General features: G+C 40.1%; 1 protein-coding gene across 5 annotated transcripts in view; it reads right to left on the bottom strand.

Moving 5' to 3' along the window:
- Positions 1-26847, bottom strand: part of slc12a5a (solute carrier family 12 member 5a) — a 145084-nt gene that overhangs the window by 10444 nt on the left and 107793 nt on the right. For all 5 annotated transcript variants that reach the window (XM_086199919.1, XM_086199918.1, XM_086199921.1 and 2 more), the window contains exons 4-11: positions 19408-19554; positions 8934-8988; positions 7553-7683; positions 4189-4436; positions 2486-2697; positions 1849-2016; positions 1621-1719; positions 91-148 (exon numbers count right to left, since the gene is read on the bottom strand). In XM_086199919.1, the coding sequence (XP_086056045.1) occupies positions 91-148; positions 1621-1719; positions 1849-2016; positions 2486-2697; positions 4189-4436; positions 7553-7683; positions 8934-8988; positions 19408-19554 (1118 nt within the window). The remainder of the gene's footprint in view (positions 1-90; positions 149-1620; positions 1720-1848; positions 2017-2485; positions 2698-4188; positions 4437-7552; positions 7684-8933; positions 8989-19407; positions 19555-26847) is intronic.

The following is a 26847-nucleotide window of genomic DNA, read 5'->3' as shown; positions in this document are numbered from 1 at the left end:
TCAGTGTTAATAAGTTCATTATCGAGAGTAAGTGGTTCTGAAAGTAATACTGAGATTTTTTTTCACGCTTGAAGGTCTCAGCTAACTCACTTGTCTCTGAGGACCACTCCCTCGATGCAGGCACCAAACAGAACCACACTGGACATGTCTGAGAAGTTGTGGCTCAGGAAAGTAAACGCATTCTCTTAGCTGGCAAAAATGTTCTAAAATGAGCTCTGGCAGCCATTTATCATAAAAATGATAACCCTTTTATTTGGAATGAGCAAAGAAGCATCAATCGATTAAGTTTGGGGTAATATCTCAGAGATCAATGACATTGTAACTAATATCCTTCTGCTTTATTAACTCGTGATTGCATAGGCATCCCAATGATGCGATTAGGAGTCCTAATCAAATTTGCTTAGAAGCCAAGCTGATTACTCCAAGATGCACAGAAGATACTCATGGTGGCTGCTTCAGCAGTAGATGCCTGTAATCACATCAGCTTTGCATTTGTAGCAGCAAAAGAATCTTTTAGCTGATGAATGAGGACATGGAAATCTTAAATATCAAACTTTAAAACACAGTCATCCTCCTGCTCAATATGGGAGCGGGAAGGACAGAAATGAAAATGCGGCATTTCCCAACCACAGCAAACCACTTTCTTATGCTCACTACTCTCATCTAGCAGTACAACATGACCACCATACCACGCTGGCATCTTAGCACAGAAGGTGAGTTACCATGGAGAAGAGGGTAAAATACTTTTTTTTCCCATGAATGATACAGGAAAACTTTAGGACCAATTGAAAAAACAACAAAACCTGAACTATGTCTCTCAAGTCAGATTGCTGTTACGATAGAAGCATCTCAGTTGCTTCAAGTCCCTTCAAAAACTTGGTTTGAAAAAAAACAACAACAAGTGAACGTGGTTTGAAATAGAATTAGAGTGGATATCATCTACACAGTTTAAAGCCGTTAGTGTTAGCTATGGCTGTACACCACTGAGCACTAATGCCAAGAGAACACTGGACGCCCTGCTAACTGCCTTCGGTAAATCCAAGACCGACGGGATTCTTATAGTAGTTGGAGATTTAAAATTAATCACTGGCACTTAGTTACAATCACAGGAGGACATTTACAGACCCTGAAGTCTTTGCCAGGCCACAAATGTCATCAGAGACACATCTCACTCAGGTCAATACCTTTTAAGCCTGCTGTCCTCTGGAAGATGCTACAAATGTTAAAAAAAAAACTCACACTCTCAGTTTCCTGAAAAGTTTCTGGCTAAGTGCCATTAAAGACCTAAACTCTGCTAAATAACAGGGCTATAAATGCAATACATCCCAGTTATGTGTAATTCTGCTTTTAGACCTCTCTTTCATACGTTTTTTTTATTTTTTTTTTATTTCATGCTGAGATGAAGATACCAAATTTTATTATAAAGCTATGCTGTAGGAATCGAATTTGATTGTAGTTGTACAACCGAGATGTTCTGGCATAAGCAACATCAATAGGATTTGTTTAATATAATCAACCCAGAGTTTACTTTATCATCTAAAATTTGTAGCATGTGTTTCCTTCCTGAACAGGTCTTTTAGGTGTCATGATGTCCTGCATGGGGCAGTACTGAGCAGATACAGACAGTGGAGGTGGTGGTGATGGCTGCAATGGTTCCAATAGGAATCGACTTCTGAGCATCACGCAGGTCTCCGGAGCGGTTGGAACCAGCCATGATCCCTGATTGGAGTTAAAGTTGACATGATTAAGGTCACAGATTCCAATGTGTCTGGTGCTGCAGACAAAAGCAAGACTGTTTTTTGTTTGTTTGTTTTTTTTAACTCAAGCTTGCTAAGGAAGTTCCTTTACCTGTCACAGAGGGGAAGTAGATGCCGACCAGCAACGTGAAGAAGCTGGTGATGTCCGCCAACACGTAACGGTTTGCGTTAGTCAGAGTATCGTCCTGCTCCTCCACTGACTCTACGCCCACCTTGGCGATCAGATCCCCCTTCTCATAGTACGTCCCGAATAGGTTCTCTGGATCAAAGAAGTGGGTGGAGGACTCATGTGACCAGAGACAATCAGTCACATTATAACATCTGTATGCGATGAAGCATTATTTAAGTTTAAATTCATTATGTAGTAACTATTTATGAGTGTACTAGTAGATGTTTTATAAAACCTTATCAATACTGCATTATGTGTTTTGTCTGACATACATTTCATGGGACATATAAACATAATTTAGTACTATTTAGTAAAAGCTTTATAGTTGAACTTTCAGTGACATCTGCATCACAGTACTTCCTATAACAGCAAGGCTTCTTTAATATAGTCTATGCATTGCCAGTGTCTACCTCCTTTGAGAAGAGACTGCCAACAACATCACGAGTGTGCTCAGTGATGCAGACACAAAGGAAACATCCAATATTTATGCTCTCTACATAAATGTGTGTGAATGCTTTTGGAATTCATTTGCATGTTGGTCCCAGCAGGATGAACCCACTTGTCAGGATGCCGCTGGTGACCCCCGGGATACCCTGGATCTGAGACACATTGTTGGCGACGAAGTACTTGTCACAGGTCGCGTTGAGGAAAGGAGAATCACAGAACATGCGCCACAGCTGGGTGGTGACTGTCCCGTTAGCTGTCTCAATGGTCTTGGCACAAACATCGAAAGTCTTCCACACCAAAGTGCGGTTCCCCAAAAGACACACACTGGAGAGAGAAAGAGAGAGAGAGAGAAAGAGAGAGAGAGAGAGGGAGAGAGACAAAAATGCAGATTATGTCAGTTAGAGGGAATAGAGGATTACTGCAGGGTGTCTGTGTGGGGATACCAGGTATTTGTCATTGTGGGGACATACATTTGGTTATACACTCACATGGAGGGTGCTTGACTCCACCATGATACCAGCTTCAGGTGAGGTGGTGTAATGTTCTGGTAAAGTTAGGCTAAGTTTAAGGTAGGGGATCTGAAAACATTTAGTGTTCGTGTAAGTCTCATGAAAATGAATGGGAGTATAGGTAAAAATGACTTCTCTAACTTCATTAGTAAAGATTCAAAATGTAAAGTTGTAAATATGTCCAATTTTTGCAGCGAATTACTGTAATGCGAACTGAATTTGATACTTTATTTATACTGCAATAACTTTCCAGATGTAAATGGTAAAATGTAATAAATCTGATTTAGTAAGCAATAAACAAACATTGGAACGCTCTAATGTGATATACTGTACTTTAATAACAATAACGCATAAAGAGGCACTGATTATGTCATTTTTGCAGGTTAAAGCAAGTTTTGCATCTCAGCTACATTAAACTGTTGTTTCAGCAAGATGTTTCTGAGTATTTTGTGCAGCCTTTCCCAAATGTAAGATTGCAACGCAACCAAACCTTTCATCACAACTCTGATTAAGCATACAAGACCATTACTTTTTAAAAAAAATCTCATAAACAGTTTGCAAAGCATAAAAAATGAAAAAAAAACAAACATCAAACCCAGTATCAACATGATGCATCTTAATCATAAATTTTTTATGTTAATTTCAAACCTAATTACAGTTGTACATTCACAGCCCACCAGGGGGCCAAGTCCCTCACTTTGAGAAGCACTGATGTAGAGCATAAAAGCTTCTAACTGCTATAACTGTTGAAAATAAAAGGAAAAAGCACAAATTATGTGCAATACAAAGTTTTCAGAAGAGTTGAGCTCAGTTTTTCCACAAGTTTGAGGTTTTTTTTTTCCCCACCACAGTGACACAGTCGATTGAAATAACCAACATTTCATACCTGTTTCATTCCTGCAATTCAGGATTGCTTTGCAATGGCGTAGAATTACCTCTGCTAGTTGTGGTGTTAAAAGATCAAAGGGAGGGCATCCCTCTACAACACCAATGGGGACACTCCCATCATTAGGGTTTTAGAGGAGTGAATTAATTCAGTCATAGAAGGAAGGTGTTATTTTCCTACAGCAAATCCTTTCAGCTTTGACCAACAGTTTGCACGTTATTTTCTCTGTTTTAAGCAAGAGATGAAAATTGTCACGTGAACACAAATGTAGTTTTTGGGGTTTTTTTTTAAACCAAAGAAGTTGCAGCGGTAACTCTGTCCTAGAACTCTTCCATGTGAGATATTGATGTGTTGTTGCAAACTGAGCATGTCTTTCTGAGCTACGAGCTACACCGTGTACAGTGGGGTTTCACAGCTTACGGGAAATCGGGAGGTTCGACAGCAGTCTTGATGACGCCGGCGTAGACTGCCAGGATGGAGAGAATGACGCAAGCCAGAAACACCAGGGCCAGTTTGTTGACGTATTTGACGCCGACAAACACCACCGTAGCCATGGAGGTCAACAGGATGGTCCCATACACACGCATGTTGTTGAGCAGGGCGGCCTCTGCTTCAGCGCCTTCCAGACCCTCCAGGGGAAAGATTGCTGCTTTGGGTACTATGTAGATCTGAAGCAGAGAGGTAACATTATTCAGGCTTTTACATATGTATCAAGGGATAGCACACATAGTTTTCTCATAAATGTTCCATACAATCTCACTGCTTTTCCCAGCCTGTCTGGGGATTTAGAAATTTCAGGTCACAAGCTGGCTCCCCCGGTATATTGTTTACTGTTGAATTTAATATATCACCCGTGGGGCAAAAGAAGAAGAAATGATTAAATATAATAAAAGAGAGGTGAGAAAGGCAGCTTTAGATGAGGTGAGTGAGGAAGACAAGTCTGTGAAGTGTGAAAACATGTGATGCTCACATTAACGGTCCTCTACTGAAGCTTGAAGCGGCAGCACACGTAATACTGGCTGCAATTTTAATTCAGCTTAATTAAAGAACTCAACCATGATATTAATATTCTAAACAACATGCCATTATTACACTTTTACTCCAGTTCCTTCGCATTTAAAATGGTAAACCCTAATTAGCTCGTCAGTATCAGCTTTGGATGATTCATGACAAGGATGTTACATAAGCGTGGAGCTTTCTCTTTAAAAAAAAAAAAAAACAACTTTCCCACCCAAACAGTTTAATCACCATAAAGAGCAAAGAAAATTGAGAAAAGTCACAGCTCAGTTTGGTTATTTGTCTGGAGAAACTGACCTGCTGCTAAGAACAGCATATCACTAGGCAAACAAATCTCCTGCTTCACTGTGAACTGTTCATGCTTCCTAAAATAGCAGCATCAGTTTGTGTTCTTGGCTTGGGTGGAAGGATGAAACATATTCAAATCAGCCTTCCCCAGATCCGCTCCTTACAATTCTGCAGGGATTGTTATTTTACAATGGAAACTAAGCCAGCTTTGACCCAGAAGACAGAATTAACCTCCATGCATGATCAAACTCTGCATATCCATTAGATGCAGAAAGAGAATAACAGAAGACTAAAAAAACAAAACACACACACACACACACACACAACACACACTCTGGTGTGTTGATAACAGTGGACCAAAGTGATGAGAGCTGTTTCAAAGTATGGTCTTGCTACTCCGCCAGTGTCTTGATCTCTCACTAATGCAGCATTTGCATAATTATCCAATGCTCCGTGCAGCATGGGGGACCGCAGTGGAAGAAATATGGAATTAAAGGCTGCTGAGGAGGAGGAGACCAATGAAGATCATGATGAAAGATCCCTATTTCATCAACTCATCAGAACTCACATTGACGAGCACAGCACGAAGAAAACAGCTCTTAAGCACTGAGGAGAAAATAAACAGCGAAGGAGAAAAATGAATGATTCTTACAAAGACAGGTGCCACATAGATTTATTTATGTAAGGAGCACGGGACCTGTAACTGTCAGTGTCTGCAGTAATCATCCGCACAGGGGTTTGGCATTAACAATGAGCTTTACAAACTCTTAAAAGTAGAAATATACAGTTTGTGGCAAGTTTTTACGCTTCTACACAGTCCAGCTCAGCACTGAAGCTGAACCTGAGATCTCAGGAATGCTCTTGAATTCCTTCAAATTTGAAATGTCCCATTTTCTGTGACACAATGTCCCAGGAACGTCTGTAGGAAATTTCATGACATGTGGCACACACTTACACTTCACATAATTACTTATTTTATGGTAGACACAGACAGTATGGTATGACAGTTTGGACATGTTGAAGAATAATTCATGGACTAGCATAGGAAACCAAATTATCTAACCTATTTAGGTAAAACTACACACACATACTCTTTATCATTTTTCTAAAGTAAGGCCAACATAGCTGTACATACCTGTGCCTGACAGTGACTTCAGTCTCACCTTTCACTTATCTCTGTTTCAGTAGCCAACCAGCATTGCTTTGATTGACAAAAAAGCCCTGCTTCGAGCATGGTACCTTTCATACTGGACAAGACCCATGCTGACATCGTCTAACTTTTTGTCTTCACTCTGAAAGAGTATGATTCTCATTTCCCAGGACGAATGTCTCTGCAGGAGACACAAGAATCAGCTCCAAATTTGACTGGCTGGAATGTGACCTCAACACCTCAGTGTTACATCCTAAGTCCTTTTCTGGTGCAATGTTATGATGTATAGAAAAACTGTGGACACAATGTTGAGGATAAAGTTTATTTCATACAGTCTCAGGCCTACACAAAAGTGTGTTATACTAACAATGCATGCTAACTAGCTACTAATTGGGCCGCCAACCTAAACATTTCTTACAGATGCTAACAGAGAGGAGCAACAACTCATGGATACAAAGAAGCATTACAGATCCATGTTACCGGTCTGGAGTTTGGCTGAAGGTTCAGTCGTTAATGCAGAAGAGACACCGAGACACATGAAGGACAGATTGTGATCTGATCCACCAAATCACCTTCACAGGTGTATGGATGCACTTGAATGCTGCTGCAGATGCAAATGCAGCCTCAGACAACAGCTACATCATAACTGCACTGCATACTTAGGTTTTGACATTCAATCCGCTTGCACCAATCCTGACTGTACCCAGTTCATCCTCAGACACTTGCTCGCTCTACCTTTAATGCAGCTACTCTAAATACAATTCAATTTAAGGGGTCATTTTCACTTTAGTTACTGCACATACACATCAGCATCCTCCTGAGAGTAGACGAATGATCAAAGAGAGATTGTACGATCGTGAAGAGTTCAGTGAAGGGAAGGAAAAGCTGGGATTTGAATGGCCAGCCTCCTCTAAGCCATCCCTTCGTTTCCTCTTTTGAAAGGAGGAAATGGATGTTCTTTCAGGAAAGCTGTACAATAGACCACTCATAGCAACACCCATCCAGACACTGAGCTGACACTGGTCTTTTTATTAATTCAAAGTTGAAATGAGTGTCAGGATAAGAATCAGTCCGAGGTGAGAAAATGACTCCAACCTGGTTGTTCCATGCTAATCCTACAACACACATACACATTCACACACAATATATTCCTCGTGATCCTCGGGTGATGCCTCACCTGTCAGCATGTTTATTTAGTCACTGAATCAGACTCACCACCTGGTCACCTCACACTATTAATATTAACGTCATAAAAATGTAATCCCTTTATAATGATACAGAATGGGAGAGTAGAGGGCAAAAACAGATAAAAAGGAGGATGTGTCTCACCAGGAGAAGCTCTATGGCCCCCAGGATATACATGGCTCCAGCATAGGTGGTTCCCAGGTAGAAACAGATCCCCACGGCTCCCCCAAACTCAGGGCCCAGCGAACGGGATATCATATAGTAGGAGCCTCCGGCTACGCACAAACACAAACACAATACAAACTCTTAGAGATCTGTGTTGCCAAATCAGACATTATGTTTTTTTTACAAAATGAACAAGCTCAAGATCAAAATAAAGTTTTACATTTTAAAAAAAGTAACTCCGTAGACATTTCTGTCCATTACATACGACACACACAATCAAAGTGATCAATCAAAGTACGAGTTTAAAGCGATAGAAATTCATGAGATGAATGGATCACATCTTTAAAATGGAAAGCCAGAAGATAATTCAGTTTGGAAAACTGTTTAATATTTAGTGATTATGAGTTTAAAAAAAAAAAACGACATTATTTAACATATAGAGAGAGAATGGACATCCATCAAAGACAAGAGCTGACCGACATTCAAAATGTTAGACACTGGTACCTTTAGTAATACCTTGAATCATTGTTGGTTTATCTTTCCTTTTTTTTTTCCTTAAATGTGACTGAATCGAATTAGTCTGTTTAAAATCTTTAGATGTGTGTTTCAGCATGTTGGTATTTTTTCAATCATGATGTCTACCAATATTCCATAGTAGCAATTCATTTGGTACCGTAAAAGTATTCTAACTAAATCTTTATATATATATTTATTCCATAATATTTATACTGATAACTAAATAAAGCTTTCCCACAAACCATTTGTGTACCAACTTGTTATACAGCTTCTTCATAGTTGTAATTTCTGTTATTAAGCTCTATCCCTTATTATTTTGTTTTACCACAGTGTGTGTACTTCCTAACACTATGCAAATAAATTAAAGGAATATAAATAAACAGAACTTAATCAGCACTGTGCAGCAGCAAAAAGGCTGGTACCAGTTATAACAGAGACAGCAATAATTGGCATGCAGTTTGACACTTCTCTGCAAGCCTGTAATTTCCTCTGACCCCTGCTGTACACACACCAACTGTTAAGAGGCAGGCCATCATTACTGTCAAAACTTCCAACTTACATGACAAAAATGGCCCCGCGTACATAACGTATATGTCAGTGTATCTGCATAAAAATACAAACATGCACATTTCAGGCATTTGGCTGCTACTTTTATTTTGTGTAAATAATGTTGTGTGGCGACAAGTTAAAGTGCACAAGTTCCCAGACTAAAGCTTTTAATGTTTTGGGGGATATCAAGCTGCGCTTGGTGGAATGTGCCAAAAGCAATCAGTTAGAAGAGAAATTTAGAAACGGACAGCTTCAAACAGAGATGACAGTGTGGTGCCAGCGTCTGCTCACCCACCTGGCACTACTCCATTAGTAGCGATGGCACTCATCGAGATGGCAGTCAGCATGGTCTGCACGGGGGGGGGGAGAGAGAGAGAGAAGACAATAACATCGCATTAAACACAGTCTATATACTGTAGCAAGAGGGGAGTCTTGGGTTTTCACAATCTCAGAAGTGTTTTTAAGCGATATCATCACATGATGAATCACAGTTTGATTATTCAAATTTGCATCAAATATAATTTATTTTTGCAGCAAATCTTTGTTATTCTTTTCTCAGAAATTGAAAAGGAGAAAGACGAGCATGCTAGTGGCTCATTTTTCATCTCGTCATTAGCTTATCTTGAGGGAATCGTATGTACCAAATTTCATGGCAATCCATTGTTGCTGCATGGTTTCACTAAACCTAACTGTATATAGTTTCCATTTCCTCCCAGTGCATCATAATGTGGCACATAACATCAAACAGCTTACAGCAAAACAATCTACTAAAGCTGACTGGTTGTTGATTAGACAAATAATAATGTGACTGGGCCTGTCATAGGCTGACGGCTGTCAGAGCATCCAGACAGCCAATGACAACTGCAGTGTAACTCTGGCTTTGAGTGAGAGAAAACCACCGGAAGAGTTGTAAGGACATGCAAGAACGAAGACACAACATCCAGCTGCCATCGCCCCGGAGAGAGAGAGAGAGAGAGAGAGAGAGAGAGAGAGAGAGACAGAGCGCGAGGGAGAGAGAGTGTTTGATGGCTTTGGGATTTCATCATTCTTTCATGTGCTGTTGTTGATTTTCTGAGTGACCTTTTATGTTGTTGTCAAATGAAAGATAAACAGAAAGAAATGAGCATCAGGCAAATTGAGAACCCCGCCTATCATTTTTCCCCCCCTTCTTATCTTTGTAAATACTGTTTTACTTTTGTGATAATTATTTTTTTAAATGTGTCATTATTCGCTAATACCTAATTGTTGTCGTGGTTGTTGCTTCAAAGTTGGCTTGTCTATGAGTCTGCTTAATCTACAAGTCATAATACAGAGGGAACGAGAGGTAAAAGAGTAGTTAAACGATAATTCACACAGTACACAGCTCCTGTTCTCACCTCAGTGGTTTAAGGTGAACAAGATGGTTGTTATACAGAAATATAGTAACATAATGGCAAATGTTGTTGATATAAGATGGCAACACTTTTAAATGAATTAGTTTCTTTTTAAAAAATAATCTTAGCAAAAAAGGGGGAATATGGAATAATAAAAACAACATAGCATCAGTAAAAAGTAGAATAAAAAAGCACCTGTTGATGGGCTTTTATTTGTTTCTGGGTTGAAGACACATTCAACTAATCAACAATAATCTCTGATAAAAAGAGTACCAATAAGAGCATCAGTGTAACACTACAGCTACCACATTACTTAAAACAAAGATGTTTGACTGATACTGCACATTATTCCGTTGCATTCTCTAGAGGAGGGATGCATATTTCAAACATCGATTACACTATTTTCTATTTAGTGATAAAACCAGTCAGATAAAATAGTGCGTTGGCTCTCAGCATCAGGACGAGATACCGGTGGACTATCAGTTGGTCTGTCCCTCTGAAGATGGTAATGTGGTTAGTGTCACCTGCGGGCCCGGTGAACTGATGATGACGAGTGAAGAGTGAGTGAGACTCGACTCTGTTCCTCTCTCTAATCTGGTCATAATGAGGCCACAAGCTCTTCTCCCACCACAGCAGATAAGACGGTAATTGTCTAAGTGTTTTATCTGATGTGGGCAGCAGCCACGCAGAGGTAGTCAGCTGCATACTGAATCACCGGGCAACTGTAGAGGGCGGTCAGCAGTTTTACATTTACAAGTGCAGTCAGACAGGAATGATGCACTGTACATAAGAAGTGACTCTGGGTTTGCTTTTTATCAGCAATTTTATTTAAATCAAAACATACCTATAAGAGCAATTAATCCTTTGCTAAATGCTTCCTGTGATTGGACAGCAATTGTGCAATCATCGCCTGGCAACTGTAACTAGGCACGGTGGGCCTGTCAAGCTTTCCACCAATACTGAAGAGCTGCGACGCTTTGTGGCTGAGGTGTTTGGAGGGTTGTGTCCTCTTTTGACTTTCCACAGCCAAAATAAAAGCAGTAACACTCACAATGCACAAGTGCCACGCAGGAACACACCAACTTTTGTGGAAATACACTGATTTGCCATCCTTTCCAGACATAAAACAGATACTCTTTCCTCCTCCAGGTGTGCAGTCGGGAGCAGAGACAGACTGACCACTAGTAAGCTTCACAAAATAATTGGTAGCAGATGGGTAAGTTAGCATACCTCTGTAAAAAGTAATCAAATACACTTTTTTGCCTGCAAAAACACATCTCAGATTATACATAACATTCTAACTATAAAAAAATAACGGTTCTGAGACTTAATTTCAGGATAGACACATAGCCAGAACAGCGTTTCTGACTGGATGCAGTAATTTCAGTAACTCAAAAACGCCATTGTAAATTCAGACCACAAAACAAAACGCGTGTTGATGACTACCAGAGCGACTGCTGGTAGTAATCATGGCTGGCTTTGAAAGAGAAAATGAGGACGATTACTTCTGGAAAGGACCCTGAACGTCATCTATATGACACTTAAGTGAGGTATGCTAACACTTCCCACCTTCTAGCATTCACTTTGCTAAGCTAATTAACTTTCCGCAGGTCTCAGTTCCCTACTGCACCCACAGAAGACAGAGGGGTGTCTATCAGCAGGCGTCTCGCTCTAAGAAGGCTAGCGAAATAAGCATTTTTTCACAAAAAAGTTGGTGTAATCCTTTAAACCTGTAATCTCTCGAATGACCAGTAGGGGGCGACATCAGTGGTAGCGAAATAAATCCATCACTACATAGAAGACTCACTGTGGTCAAAATAACGTCCTTGTGTGTATCAATACAGCATTACATTCATGAATGAAATCATTTTCCAATTTAGAGTAAAACTTATGATAATCAGGATGGACTTTATTCCACCGAGTGGATCCACTCATCGTTCCTCTCCAGCTCCACCAACTGGTCAAACTATTGTCACCTCTGGCCAAAATGCTAAACTCAGGGTGTAACGTCCACAAACCAGTAAGTGACGTCATGCTGGCTAAACAACACAACAGCCTGATTGTACATTTTTGATACTGTATTGTGAGTTACTTCAGCTAATTACATCCATCTTGCAGTCTAAGAAACATACGGCTCACCCCATTATCTTGCTATGTATGAAATTTAAAAAAAAAAAGAAAAAAAGCAGTGTTTCAAAATCACAAAGAGATCCATTTTAAACTTGCTGGCTACAACAAATAGCTATGTGACATTAAAAAGGCTGTGGATTTCAATTATGTATGGGACTGTACAAATGGATCTGCAAATCACATTTTTGTCTGGACAGTGACAAACTCCAGACAAGGAGCAGTACGATGTCTCAAAATTCACCACTTTGTCTCTGGCGAGTTTAATCATTTTCCTGTCTGAAGCGTGTCCTGTCATTTTGTTTTGACTGGAATGCCTCAAGAGCCACACAGCCAGAAGATTAGATTTTTTTTTTTTTTTTTGGTCAAATCCCATTTGATCATTTTACCTTTACTTTTAGCAGTGCCCTACTTTTTCACATGACCCTCTGGGCATCACTGCAGACAGAGACATTAAAAAATATCACCAATCAGTTGCTGGCACAGAGTCACAGCTCTGTCTGGCCTGTAGAGTTCACACAGATTCTAAACATAGAAAAAAATGAGCTCTAAACGTGAAAAAGGAATACACCCTGAAAGCTGACAAAGTAAATTCTTGAGTTCAGTTGTTAATCTGCACCTGACTGGAGGACTAGACTTCTGCTGCAGTTTGACAAATATGCAGAATCTCCTCCCCCCCCCCCCCCCCCTCCACTGACCCATAGCCTGTGGCCTGGTTTATCATCCCACTTTCAAACCAGGTAACCTAAAATTGTGTTGGTTTGAGCGTTTCTGTCACTTTCTAGTTTTTAATGTCATTCCTCTTCTCTGAAGCCTGCTGAGTGCAGAGTCATGCTGGCTTCCAAGCTAGTAGACTTCAGAATGTGACACTTGCCATCTGTCTCATCTATATGTGGTGCAAATGCACACAGCGTATAACAGACAAGAGGCAAGCTTTCTTTCTATAGAAATGTTGAATAATTACTAAGCCATCAAGCTGGCATCTGTGACTGAGGAATGGATCTGGGGGAGAAGCTCCATAGTGGCCACTTGTTGAAATAAATTAAAATCAAACTTGAATCAAATCAAACGGAGCAGCATGGACATGTAGTGAACACACGCAGCAGAGCGTCCAGTGTCCATGTCAAAATGTGTTTCTTAAGATTATTATTCCTGTTTTCATTAATAGGAACAATCAAGAAAACCAGAGAAATAGGAACACATGTTTCCTCCCTGGGCCGCTGGGAAGTAAAGTATTTGTAAAGCACCTGTGACTATTTTATTTTGACTTTACTTTTTTTACACAATTTTAACCTTAATATCTGCACTCTTTCCTTGCATTTTACACATTAGCCTACATTCAGTCTTATAGTTTTCTTCCATAGTAACAGATGAATACTGGCAGTGTGTTTTAACTCCAGTGAGATGAGTGTGTATGATAAGTACCAGATAAGCCCGAATGCAGTTTCATGGAGCAGCTAGCATTTTTATTGGGCACTTTAGTTTTCATATATATTAAACGAAAAAATTCAATTTGATTTTTTTTTTGTCTCTATTTATTTGTACGTATTTTCAACTAAAATAACTACAGAAAGTGTTGAAAAAAAAGACACTACCCTTTCTCCTCTACTTACTTTTTAGCTTATACATTTAAGTATAAGCCACTACTTCTTCACTTTCACTTGCATCAATAGGATGAATAAGTTATATTTTTACTTATTAGTCTTTTTCTGTACTTTAGTTGAGTAATGAATGTGTGCTTTTGCCACATCTGCTCCTGCAGCTTCTCCTGGTCTGGTATAAAATCAGAGGCCCACCCAGGTGCATGCTGGTCCTATGCCTGTGTCTGTATCCACATACCCTTAAGTTTCCACTGTGTTATGCAATTCCCGAACAAAAGAAAAGAAAATACTTTTTAGTACACAGATAAGTCAATGTAGTACACACGAATATAACAAACAAATACCAACAGATAGCTGCTACCAGCTGCATTTGTAAGACAAGTCTGCTGGCTGGTCAACACTGACTGCAAAGGACACTTTAAGTCTGTTTCTTCCCAAAGCTGCAGTCAAACTCTGATAGCCTTTAGTTGACCTTGGAGTTGAAAGGAAATTGGTTTTGACAGGAGTTTTCATGCTGCCCTGAGAGCACACTTCATTAGCATGCTTCATTACACAAACAGAATATTTTCATGAAGTACATTTTCACAAATTCAAATACAATCGTACAGCAGAAGTCTACTTTCAGTGTGCTGTCTATCACTTGAGGATGATATACTGTAGAAAGCAGAAGTGTCAGAAGGTGATATTTAGTTTCAGGTGTCGAGCACAAGAGAGCAAGATGCAGCTGTGTGAAGGAGAGGTGCCAAGAAGGACAGACATTTGGATGGCAGGTGGAAAGAGAGTGGGAGAGGCGGAGGAATAAAAAGTGAGGGGGGAGAGAGAGGAAATAATGAGACGGTAAAATGAAAAAAGGCTTCCAGAAATTGAGGAAGCGAGAGAGATGAGAGTAAAAAATGAAAGAGATGAAGGGAGAGAAGCATCTCTAGCATTTAAATGAGTCACATCACAGGCCAGACCACCCTTCCCCTCCACTGCATTTGGATTCAAGACCTGGAAGTAATGAGGAAGGCCGCACAACAGGATATCCATCTAGGATATTAAACCTCATTTTATCTTGGTGACAAACCTGCATTCATTATCTGAACTAAAAATATATGCAGCACAGGTTTGACTACACCGGCTCATCTGCAGTAATACACTGACTTTTAAAAAGCTTGGCCGTGTGTATAATTTCATGGTTAATGGTATAATGCGTCGGCGCTTTTCCACATGGAGGAACATTCTTCATATAATAATGATTCCAAGAATGTGAAGGGTACAGCAGCTCATTAATGTTCTGTCAAAATGTTCAGTGACGAAAAGTGACAGCGACAGAAATGTGTTGCTGTGATTGAGCATCTAATGAAAAGCGCTCTATCAGTAATCTCCTATCATGCGTTCAAGTGAATAAAATATGGATGCATAATGTATATTATCAAGCCGTACAGCAGGCGAGACTCTTTTGCTTTTCAAGTCCTGTGGATTTCAATGAAGTAGGGATCACTCCGTGTGTCTACATGCATACATGTATGTACACACTCCTGCGGTGTGTTGCTGGCAAACCCTGGAGGGCTGGGTGGTTATGTGTTATGTAAGGAGCACAGGAGGAGAGAGGTGGGGGGTTTCTCACACACCGTTCACGCTCAGGCTTATCGCCCTGGGGTGCTGCATGGGCTCGGTGTGACTGATAAGAAATAAGTGTGTTTGTGTGTGTGTGTGTGTGTGTGTGTGTGTGTGCGCGCGCGCGCGTGTGTGTATGTGTGTGAGAGAGCGAGAGAAAAACATTCACGAGTATATAAGTGGATGGAATATCAGTGTAGGAAATTTGAGTGTGTTTGCATGGCTGCGTGTCAAAGTGAGTCTAAGGCAGCTTTGATCTTGAAGGTTTTTCTCTCATTTTTTCACACAGCATGCTATTTTTAGCACAAAACTGAGTACCATTTCTCAGTTTCATCAGAATATTTGCTTAATCTAAGAATTAAGCAGCAATACATTTCAAGTGGATAACATAATGGTAGAACAAGCAGAACTAGACACCTTCCAAACAGGAAAATATTTGAGTCTATCTATATTTTAGGGACAGTGTTGAAGATTTTATTTCCAAAAATGCATGTACAACATTGACATGTTAAATCAATGTCAATTTGTGTTTAAGAATAAATATGAAGACGGAAAAAATAACCCTGGTGTTTCAAAGCCCTCTCTGTGATTAGGATGCATATTGCTGTGTGTCTGCGCAGGCAAGTTAGCTATGGTTGGGATTTGAGAAGGTTCTATAAATACACTATGTGCTGGAGGAGAATCTAGGCTGCACAAACTCACACACATGCCAACATACAGTCCTGACACAACACACACCCAACACCAGAGAAGACCCCAGAACTGCCGCACCGCTTAAACTTAACTGCCAAGTACTGGCAAGGCTTCATTGTTAAAAACACTGACAGCAAAATTGACAGTAGGGCTGAGCCATATCATAATATCTGTCATGTGTCGTGTTAGCCAGATGTCCCACCACTGCAGAAATGTCTGGCTAAACCTGTTATCATTCTCACAATAGAAAAAAATGTCCTATTTTATTGTATTTCTGTAAACTGAAACCCAGGATACAGCAATGGTGCCATTGCAAAATTATGAAACTGTTTCTGTAACTGGTGGACAAATGTATTAATCTCCCTTTTTTGACAGCAAATTTTCAGTATCCACTGTATAACTTTACAACTATTCACAGAAAGAACCAATCAGACCTTCCTTGGTGCCTTAACCACATCTTTGAGAAAGTGATTTTTGCATTCAGGCTGCTACTAATAGCTAGCTAGCCTAGTTTCATGAGGCAAGGGGGCCTTTGAAAATGGCAGCCAGGGAAAGAGGAAGAGGCGGAGAATGCTGACAAAAATAATTGACCAATGGCAGACCTCAAATCAAAGCTTTGTTCCAGTAAACTAGAATTGATCTGGTTTGTATTTTTATATCTTTAAGAATCTTTCCAAGGCCAAGAATTTTATATATTGTCAGTACTGTCCTCTATAAGCACATTTTACTATCTAAACATTATTTGCACTTTAACGACATTTCCATTCATTTATTGTGGGGTTGGTTCATGAATTCTCTAAGTATTTGTATTTCTCTGGAACTTTCATTTCTGAATACATTTTTTTAGCCAAATTAACTGGTGTTGTCCTCCATCTGATGACCATCTGGAAGCGTAGTGAAGTGTTACCTTTTTGGGTCAATGCTTGCATGGTTCTCAAGGCAGTGCGCTGATTTGAAGCCAAAAGTTTTTTATGCCACAGCAACTAATTGATATCATTACCACAAAAATAACCATGAAACATGGTGATACAGTTTTAAGTCTCTGTCATCCTCACTGCAGGTGTGATAGATGTGTCCAGATGCTCTGCACAAAACTCTTCCATTGCTACGCCTCTTTGTCATGTTTCAAACACAAACTCCCTCTGCGTGTTGCAGAGCAGACAGGCCATCCGTGAAGAGGCTCAATACACGGTATGTTCCCTGACAATTACATGCATCAAACACGTCAAACCCAGTCAGTTTGTAACAGCCAGTCAGATCACTGACAGCTGCGCTGTTGATCCTGAGGGACAGTGTCTGTTATAATTCAGCCTCAAGGCCACAACAGGGTGTTTGTCCGGCACCAAAGTCACTCTGACACATGGCTATGACTTTGTGGCGCTGACAATAATGGCGACCAGGGAACATAACAGTGTGTCATTATCCATTAGAGATTAAATATCTAGTCTTTGTAAGATACAAGTGGAAAGATGAAAGGGGGACAGGTCCCTTCTTTCAGCCAACCTCCAATGGAGCTTCATCTGGAAGAAAATCCAAGCTAGCCATCGTAGCTATTGTTATGTGTCTGGTTACAGTCACAACACTCCCCATAAATGGCTAGAACCACTAAAATGACTGAGATGAAATGAAACTAAATCTTTGCCACGGTGAAAAAAAGAAAAGAAAAATCAGCTAGATGCACTGTTACCATTTTAGTTAGTAAAAAGGAAATGCTGACTGAAATGCAATGAAACTATCACAGAAAAGCACACAAGAACAGTATGGGGAAAACATGCCTAACGGATGTTTTTGTAAAATCTCAAAGTTGCACATGCTGGACAAATAGAGATGAAAAAGACGAGACGACTGACGTTACCAAGGTTTGCTGTTGTTTTTGTGACTGTACAAGTGTTTGAATTGGATTGCTTTATCAACAGTTTCTCTGGAATAAAGGTAACCATATTGACTTAATTCACATTACAGTGTCATGGACTGTGCGTATGGTCAGCATAACGCACCACGTAGGAGATGATTATACTTTGTGAGGAGATATATGTCTGCGTAGGGACTCTGAATGACTACATCAACGCTCACTTCTAGAATCCTATTTAATGTAATAAGTTACTTATTGTACTGCTGCACAACTCATAAACATGACACTATTTGCTGCCAAATATGCTATCATTCTAAATTATAGCAGCAGCAGCTTAATGCTGATCTAAAGCAGTTGCTGCCTCAGATTTCACACTCACAATCAACAGGGGGCAGCATGTTACCAGAATGTTGGAACGTCCACTTAAATTGTATTGAACAAGAGGGAGGGATTGTTTCTTTAGTCGAGAGCTGACAGCTAAACTTCTCACTCATGGTCCCGAGCGTTGGATCGCGATATCTGACCCTGATGAGGGCGCTGGTCTTCTCATAAAGTTGCTTTACATGATGAGAATTGCTGGACGTCTGACCCCAAAAGTGCTTTTTCTTTCAATGTGCACCTTGGGAGTCAGTGAGGTTCCACCAGGATGTTCTACTCTGAAAGAACATGATCTGTGATTGAACTGGCTGATAACAGTTTCCTCTGTCAGGCCTGAGCTAGCGTTCCACTCTCTCGCTGGGTGAAGAGCTCCAGAGAGAATCTGATCAGAGCCTCCAGTCACTCATCACCACCTCTTGAGGAACAAAGTGGCAATGTGAGACAAGATGGAATGAACTAGAAGGGACCAGTACTGTTCTTCAAGTACTGTACTGTCAAGGGGGATGAAAAACAATACAATACATTACATTACATACATTACTGAGTAAAAAAACAATGTTATAAAACAGATAAAAAGTATGTAGATACTGATAATATGACAAATGAGGAATATCTAAACCGATCATCAGTCCTCGACTGCATCTACAGAAGTGTGCTTACCAGCTGGCCCTTGTCCACCTGTTGTAATACCATTATTTTAGTTTAGGGGGTGATAGTAAACATCTAAATGGAACTCAGTCCAACTTGAGAAGAGCAGTAGCAGCTCTGACTGGAGGCAGTAATATGTAGCCAACAAATCAAGTATACTGGCTTTGGTCTGACAATTCAAAGCAGGTCTTTGGTACGTACTGAAAGAAATTCCAAATGTCAATATATATGAATCTGCTGTGGCTGTTTACGTGCTATTAAGGTCTACGCTACTTAAATGGAACTAAGCAAACCGTAACATAAAACTCCAGGCACATGTAAAGATTGTAAGATGCCCTCCAGTCAGTATGGATCTGACAGCAGGCTGATGTTTATAAATGGCACCTTTTGTTACCTGTTCTACATATGAGAACTTCTGATTTCAGGGTAAACCAGATCGATATGGTTTCCCCCTTCAGTGTGTCTGAAGAGAGTAGTGAAGAATGTCTCTACACTCACCGTGGTACAGCACATAAAGACAATGATGAAGGTCCCAATGATCCCTCCGATGCCCACCAACCAGGTCATCCTGAGGAAGAGGATCACTCCAAAGATGTTCTGGATGCACGGCAGGTAGACGCCCATGAGAGTGCCAAGCTGGGGAGCCTGGATGGAGATGAGGGGAGGAGTAATCGTTATAACTCAAACTATTTTAAGGAGCAATGCCTTCAATAAAGACACATATCAAATCATGTCCAATAGATATTCCAGTTGTACAAAAACAAAAAGGCAAATGTTTTGCAGTTATTACATATTTTCTACAGGCTTGGCACGTCGACTATGCGGCACGTACACAATAACTACTGCATTATGGGATCTGTAGAAAACATTCAACACAAACCTAAAATGCAGGAATGTATTACATAGCTTCTGCAGTATGTTCCCCCATTCAAACAACAAAAAAAAGAACAACACAAGGAAATCCTGACATCCGGATGACACTGACATTGACACGAAACAGACATTTACTTGTGAAATCCCCTCTGAAACATCAAAGGCCCAATTTTTAACTGTAATGTGCCACTCGAGTTTGAAACAGCTGTCACATTACTGGCTTTGTTCTCATTACTGAATCTTGATTTATTGTAAACCTTTTTTTTTTTTTCATGAAGTCATTATGGATTCTTTCTTTTATCCCTTTTATTCTTCTTTGCCACTGTTTGTTGCTCTTTAAATTGTGGTACTGAACAAATATTTAACTGTACTAGGACAGTCAACCAGTAAGACTCTTCTTGCCCCATTGAGCTGCTTACACGTGGTGCACAGACTTGATTTAAATACGTTATTGCATGTTTTGAAGACACCTGTGAGATTAAAAAAAACAAACCTGCTTGTAATCTTTACCTCTACTGTTCTGTCACAAGGCGTCAAATTTGTTCCTCTTTGATTATTTGCTGGTGAGAACTCTTAGAACAGTTAAAAATAAGGTTTGTGGATGGGGAAGGTCCATTAGTCTAATCTTAGCATTCCGTCTATGGAGGAGCACTCAAGACAAGACATGAAACTATGGAATAACCCTCCACCGAGAATTGGACAAGCTACTTCAGTAAAATCTAATTGTTTTAATGAAGTTTGGACTCAGTGATTTCATTGCAAAGACAACGAGCACTTCGAACATCGGTCATCCCACCAAAAAAAAAAAGAAGAAGATGAAACTGCTTTTAATTAGGGTTCTCTTTTGCATAATGCACATTAATTAATTTATTCTTGGAATTTTATGTTTTATAGTCTTTTATCGCTTAAGTGCATTTTGTTGTTGTGGTTGTTATGCCTGTGAAACACTTTGTTAACTTGTTTATTCATTTAATCAACCTGAATTTTGCACTTCAGAGAGTAAGGTGGCTTCATTAAAATGTTTTCCGATCTACATCAAATGCCAAATTGTAATTTTTAATTGCAGTTTTTAAGGGTTTTCCCCTGGATTTCAACACTACTTTGTGTTCAGCAAACTTTGAGCTAGGGGACCGATCGGCCAGCTGGATGGATAATTATTTTGGGTTAAAGCTGTTCCTGTTGGGTTGGTGCAGTGGTGACAAAGACGGAGCAGTTGTGTTTGAAGGCTGCCCCTCGTGCCTGGACACTGAATATTTGTCTTAACTATAAATTGATTTACGAAAGTATTCTCTTTCTGGATGCTCTCGGTTCATGTGTGTGTTTGTATACAGTGTGTGAACGTGTCCTGTGTGTGCATCAGTGCCAATAAGATGCCATGTATTAAACCTGAAGGACACATCAGCTGACCCTGTTCATAATGGAGAAATGCTCATTTCCTGCCCAAGGACAGCTTGGCAAATGAAGGGTAATTTTACTGATATACAGCCATGACCTATTTCACCACGTGAGAGCGCAGACCTTAACTGTCACGTCATTACATCACGGATAATACATGGGCGAATCTCGGCTGCATCTTCCTGCTTAAGTGCCAACAAACAGGATGAGTAGAGGGCTGATAAGAGGTTTAACTCAGTAAAGACACCATTTCACATAAGGGTTTTAAAAAGGTGAATTATAATTAATCTCTTGAATTTATGCAAAATGGTGATTAGCAGCTTCATTAAACCAAATACACTTAAGAACTTATTGAATCAGTGTTATTTATAGCTGTTTGTTAGATTATTTTAAGCAGAGCTTTGACATTTTTAGAGATCATGTTTGCGTTTGAACTGTCAAATCTGAACTGTGACTAAAAACACGCAGAATTAAAAAAAAAAAATTACTGGCAACGCAGTCCAACATTTTAGATGAACGTCTTTGAAATGGAACCCGACTCATCAAGTAGACGATAACCGTGGGTCAGAAAACATTTTCATCACGATATATTGCCAAACAATATCGATACTATGAGCTGGAATATTGATATGGTATCTTATTGCAAAGCCCTAAAAAATGTAGAATGTTATAAAGAAAAAAACATCCCAAAACAAACCGGCCAATTCCCAGCCTAACAGTGCAGGAATTTTGGATAAATAATTCTATCTTTTAAGAAATATGTTTGTTTGCTTAGATGAGAGTTAGTGTTATAAACTGATACCAACAGCTGTCTATACTATATCTATTAGCCCAATCACTTTTTCCATTTTGGAATTACTTGCAGGAGCAGCTACATCTGCGATCACCAACACAAAAGTAGCTTGATACACTAACGCCACCTGCTGGGGCTGAAGACTCAAAGGTGATTCTCTATTCTCTTTGCTGCTGAGGTTTTGTTAAATTTGAGAAAACACACCTACTTAAATCCACAGTCTTTGAATTTGCAAATAATTATCTCTCGTGAGTCGCATAATGAAACATGATTGACATCCAAAGTAGTGGTGATGACACTAAATTATCCCCATCCACCCATCCATCCATTTTCTATACTGCTTATCTGTTTAGGGTTGCAGAGGGGCTGGAGCCTATCCCAGCTGCTATTGAACCAGACGGCCACTCTACCTTTGAGCCATGCCGCCCCCTATCCCCATACATGCTCAATTCAAACTTGTCCTAACAGATGAATGTGAAAACAGCATATGTAATACCCAAACATTTTGCACAGTGAAGGACAAATACTTGTGTGTTGATAAATCTAGAAATTGCTAGGAAGTATGTCATTATCTGCCTTCAAACTCTCAAATATGGGTATTTACATGGCAGAATCATGGCCTGGTTTGAGTAATGGCTGATAACATATTTATTCAGCAACAGCTGCAGTTATATTTTCTGTAGGACTCTATACAAGATGGAGGATTTCAAAAAGTAGCCCATAACAGTGAAGTGACGGCAGAAGCTGAATTCATAAACCAGACTTTTAATCAAATCATCCTGACAAGCGGAGTTGAATTAATAAAATTGTGTCTGATGCAACATACGTGATTTATTCTGAGCGGCTGACTTTCCAGAATCAACAAAGTACTGTTTGTTGATAGGAGGAGGAGAGAGACAGAGAGAGAGAGAGATTGTGTGTGTTTGTGTGTATGTGTTTGCTTGGGTGTTTTTGTGTGTGGGCAAGAGAGAGAGAGAGAGAGAGAGAGAGAGAGAGAGCAAGTCCAAACAGGTCATAATTATCTTCTAATTTCCTTTAGATAAACAACAGAGCAGGAGCTCACACTGCAAACTGTAATTAGCTAGCTTATCACTTTGGAAGCACCATATCAACTTGTGAACAGCAGCAAATGGCTTATTAACACGTCAAATCCCATCATGTCATATTACATCATATAATGTACATCACAGCAGGCCGTGTGTTGACGCATCGGTTATGTGCACATACCACGTCACATGATGTATCACACCATTATGTGACGTTATATAACAAAGCCGATGAAGCCTGAGATGCTGCATGTGATCAAATACATGCATCCTGCAGCCTCTGTGATAAATTTAGAAGACAGAGTAAGTCAGGCACCATTTTAAACTTGCAGTCTTTGTGAAACTCCAGAACACATGGAGAGAGATGCAATCTGGATTTTAGGATAAATTTGGTTTTGAATGTCACAGTGACAAATATTATATTTTCTTTGATGACTCAATGGGTTTTTTTTTATTATTGACAGGCAGAAGTTGACATGCTGTTTTACAGATTCAGTGTAAAATCAGCATGAACTCGGGTAAATCTGAATCAGTATGAGTAAAGGTACTGATACTTTATTCAGCACTCACGTTCTCTGTAAGAACAAAAATCTAACTTTGGTTGTAAACGATACGTCCAAACTTCCAGATGTGCAGCTACAGTAAATTTAGCTGTAGCTGCTGCAGGGTACTTTCAGGCTATAATCTGGTAACATCTTCTGCTTTCAGATCTATTTTGTGATTGACCAGTTATTTCTCAGGTCAGATGTCTTGCAATGGCCAATTTTGCACTCCGCATTTAAAATATTACGTCAAGTTTAGAAAAGGGAAGTCATATTTAAGGCTGCTTCCATCTCGGCGTTGCCCTGACCGTGTTGGGCTTCTGACTGTGTCGGGCTTGAACATGGGCTCGGTTGAAGTTACATGGTCCTGCTCCCTAATTTATACTTCACTCTCTCACCCGGATTTGCTCTTGAGAACTAAAACTTGCTACAGACTGATTTAACATGAATCAGGATTCAGTCACACTGATATCGTTCAGTATGTATGTTGGACCGTGACTTAAATAGTTGAACAAGAAGTCAAGACAATGTTCTTTAAATGCCTCAAAACATGAATAACAAATGAAGCTACATAGGGAATAACAATCTACTCGCTCCTTAGCAGAATAGGAAAAGCAGATATTTTTTAATTCTCATGTCAGTTGTTTATTAGCTCTGCCAGGGAAGTTGTTTTAGTGACATTTGTTTGCAGGACTGCTTTAAAACTACAGGGCGGAAATTTATTCTCCTTGGTAGAGTGGTAGAGCACGGGCCGAGGAGGAACCCATTACATTTTGGGTCAGATCCAGATTTTTTTTCTTTTAAATTTTACCAGGTCTCTGAGTGCACCTCTAGATATATTACTGTTTTTCTCTGGCTTGCTGAAGAAAGTGTTTTTTTCATGGTAGAAAAAAGGTCTGAATTGAAAGTTTGTATTGACTGACAACTATAAAATGGTGTCAAATTGCATTCGTCTCAATTTGTTGTTGTGGATTTTATGGTGGCGTGTGTGTGCGTGTATGTGTGTGCGTGTGTGCTGGGGGGGGGGGCACATTTCACTCTTACAGTTTAAATGTGACCTACAACCTTGTCTCTTCTACAAATCAATTTCCACAAAAGGGACTCTCTCAGCGGTCAACCTTCTCAACCTCCTGGTTGCGCATTAATCAAAGTTCACAGCCTCCACAGGTAGCAGAGGAGAGCAAACCTCGTCTGTCTCTGTCACCTCCTACACTATATGACAATGATTTGCACAGTTGGTGTTCAAACAAAGAAAATCTGATTGGGACTCATGGTGACGGTGCCCTTCAGTGTGTAGCGAAGTGGATTTTTCATCATCTGCCTGGCAAAGGTCTTAATAAAGTTTATTCTGAATAACTGTAATGTTACATATTACCCAGCCGTGTTTAGATTTAATTGTTTCTCTTTCTACGACATTGCTGCCATATTAAACTTGAGAGTTTAATATCGAGACAGGAAGGAAGAGCTGGCTGTATTTCCTCCATTGATATGAGGTTTGTTTGAAAATAGTGGCCCAAATCTGGTAAGTCACCAGCACGCTGAGGTAAAAATAAAACACACATCGTCGCTTCATAACGGCGATGGTTTACTTGAATCAATAAGACTTAAAATGGCCAAAAAGGACAATTTTATTCACAGTCACGTCATAGAGGTCATTTGAATACTGGCCACAAGAGTTATTCTCTTTTCCAGTTTGTGACTCACCTATACTCAGTATCACTGCTGTAATTAAGATATCAGAGGTTGCATTGGCAGGTCCTTCTGGGAATTGGTGTGCAATAGACATTAGCAGTCAGGTGTTACGGGCAGAAAGGTACCCCTGCCATCAGCATTTTATTGTTAGAGCCAAAGCTGCTGCCGCTGCACAAAGCGGAGCATGAAGCTGGAGCTGAGGGCAGTTTGTAATCACAGCTTTATCATTAGAGGAAAACCTGTGAGCATTTATTTACCTGCTTGTAAACACTTGAGAGAATGAAGGTGTTTGCGTCCTCATTCTGCTGATTAAAAGAGAGTTCTAAAAATATTGTGGCATTAGAGGCCAAAAAGGTGAACGTGTTAATTCAACAGTCTCTATTATTAGACCAAATCTTTTGCAGTTTCTTGAATCAGATCTTCTGATCACACTGATTTTTATCAAAACGGATAAGGAAAACTAAAGCTTTGGAAATTCAAAAAGCATGTGGTTGTACGATCCAAAAAAAGATAACATCTTGTCAGAATAGTCTGAATAACAATGGTTATTTTTGTCCTTTGATAGTTTGTATAGATCTGTAGACTGGATAAAAAAAAGAGGTAACAAAAATGACAGACTACAGGTCATACTAATACACCCTAAAATGTGGTTTTAACAGAGCTGTGTCTTTGCCCTGCAAGGTGTTTCTCGGTGGTGGGGGAGATCTATAATGAAGCAGGCCTTGAATGTTGGGCCGCTACATGAGTATCTGCTGTAGTGATAAATTTTAATCGAGATTCAACACTGGGCAGGCTTTGAAACAGTGTTTGTCTGCTAGAAAAATCCAGTGTGTTACATAAGATGTACCGACACGGATAACAGAGGCTAAGAGGGTTTATACAGTCATCAAATGAGAACCTGTACATGAGAAAACACCTGAGCGTGTTCGCTACACAAGCAAGCAACAAAAACATCTGGCCAACAAATACATGATTCTAATGACTTGATATTGAGAAATAGCCTTTGCCAGATGGAACACTTGTGTATGCATTGATTCAATGACCCTGTAGGGAAAACCACTCCGCGTTTATTGAAAAAGCCGTTTCTCTATTCCCAGTCAATTGGTGTTTCATTTGTGGATGGGGATTGCAGTCTCGACCAGTGTGCGCTTGACAGACACACAGACACACACACACACACACACACACACACACACAATGTGTCTGTTAAATGGGCCAGGAGGAGCCAGCAGTGGGATGATTTCCCTGGAGAGCGAGCCACCGTGAGCAAAGGGAACACTGACTGCTGCACAGCCACAGGTAGGCCAGCATGGCACCACTGAACTAGGAAGGAACAGCTGCCCACCGACCCCCTGGGAAGTGCACTCAGCCCACTGAATGGATGGATCAGGTGTGCTCGGTGCACAACAGGGCCTTTCGATACATTTGCTGTGGCACCCACTTCAAATTCACTGCCTCCTGATGCCCTACCACTTACCATTCGCCTCTCACCAGACTTTTCATTTTCTCCAAAGTCACAGCAGCACATTATGCACACCATCAACTGTGTTCTGAAGCCCACTTAGGTAATATTCCAGACCATTTGGTTGCATTAAAA

The sequence above is a fragment of the Aulostomus chinensis genome, chromosome 3, assembly GCF_037954235.1.
Source record: "Aulostomus chinensis isolate RoL2024-O1b breed Wild chromosome 3, RoL_Achi_v1.0, whole genome shotgun sequence".
NCBI lineage: Eukaryota > Metazoa > Chordata > Actinopteri > Syngnathiformes > Aulostomidae > Aulostomus > Aulostomus chinensis.
Note: the sequence above shows the minus strand (reverse complement) of the source record. Positions and strands in the feature narration are given on the sequence as shown.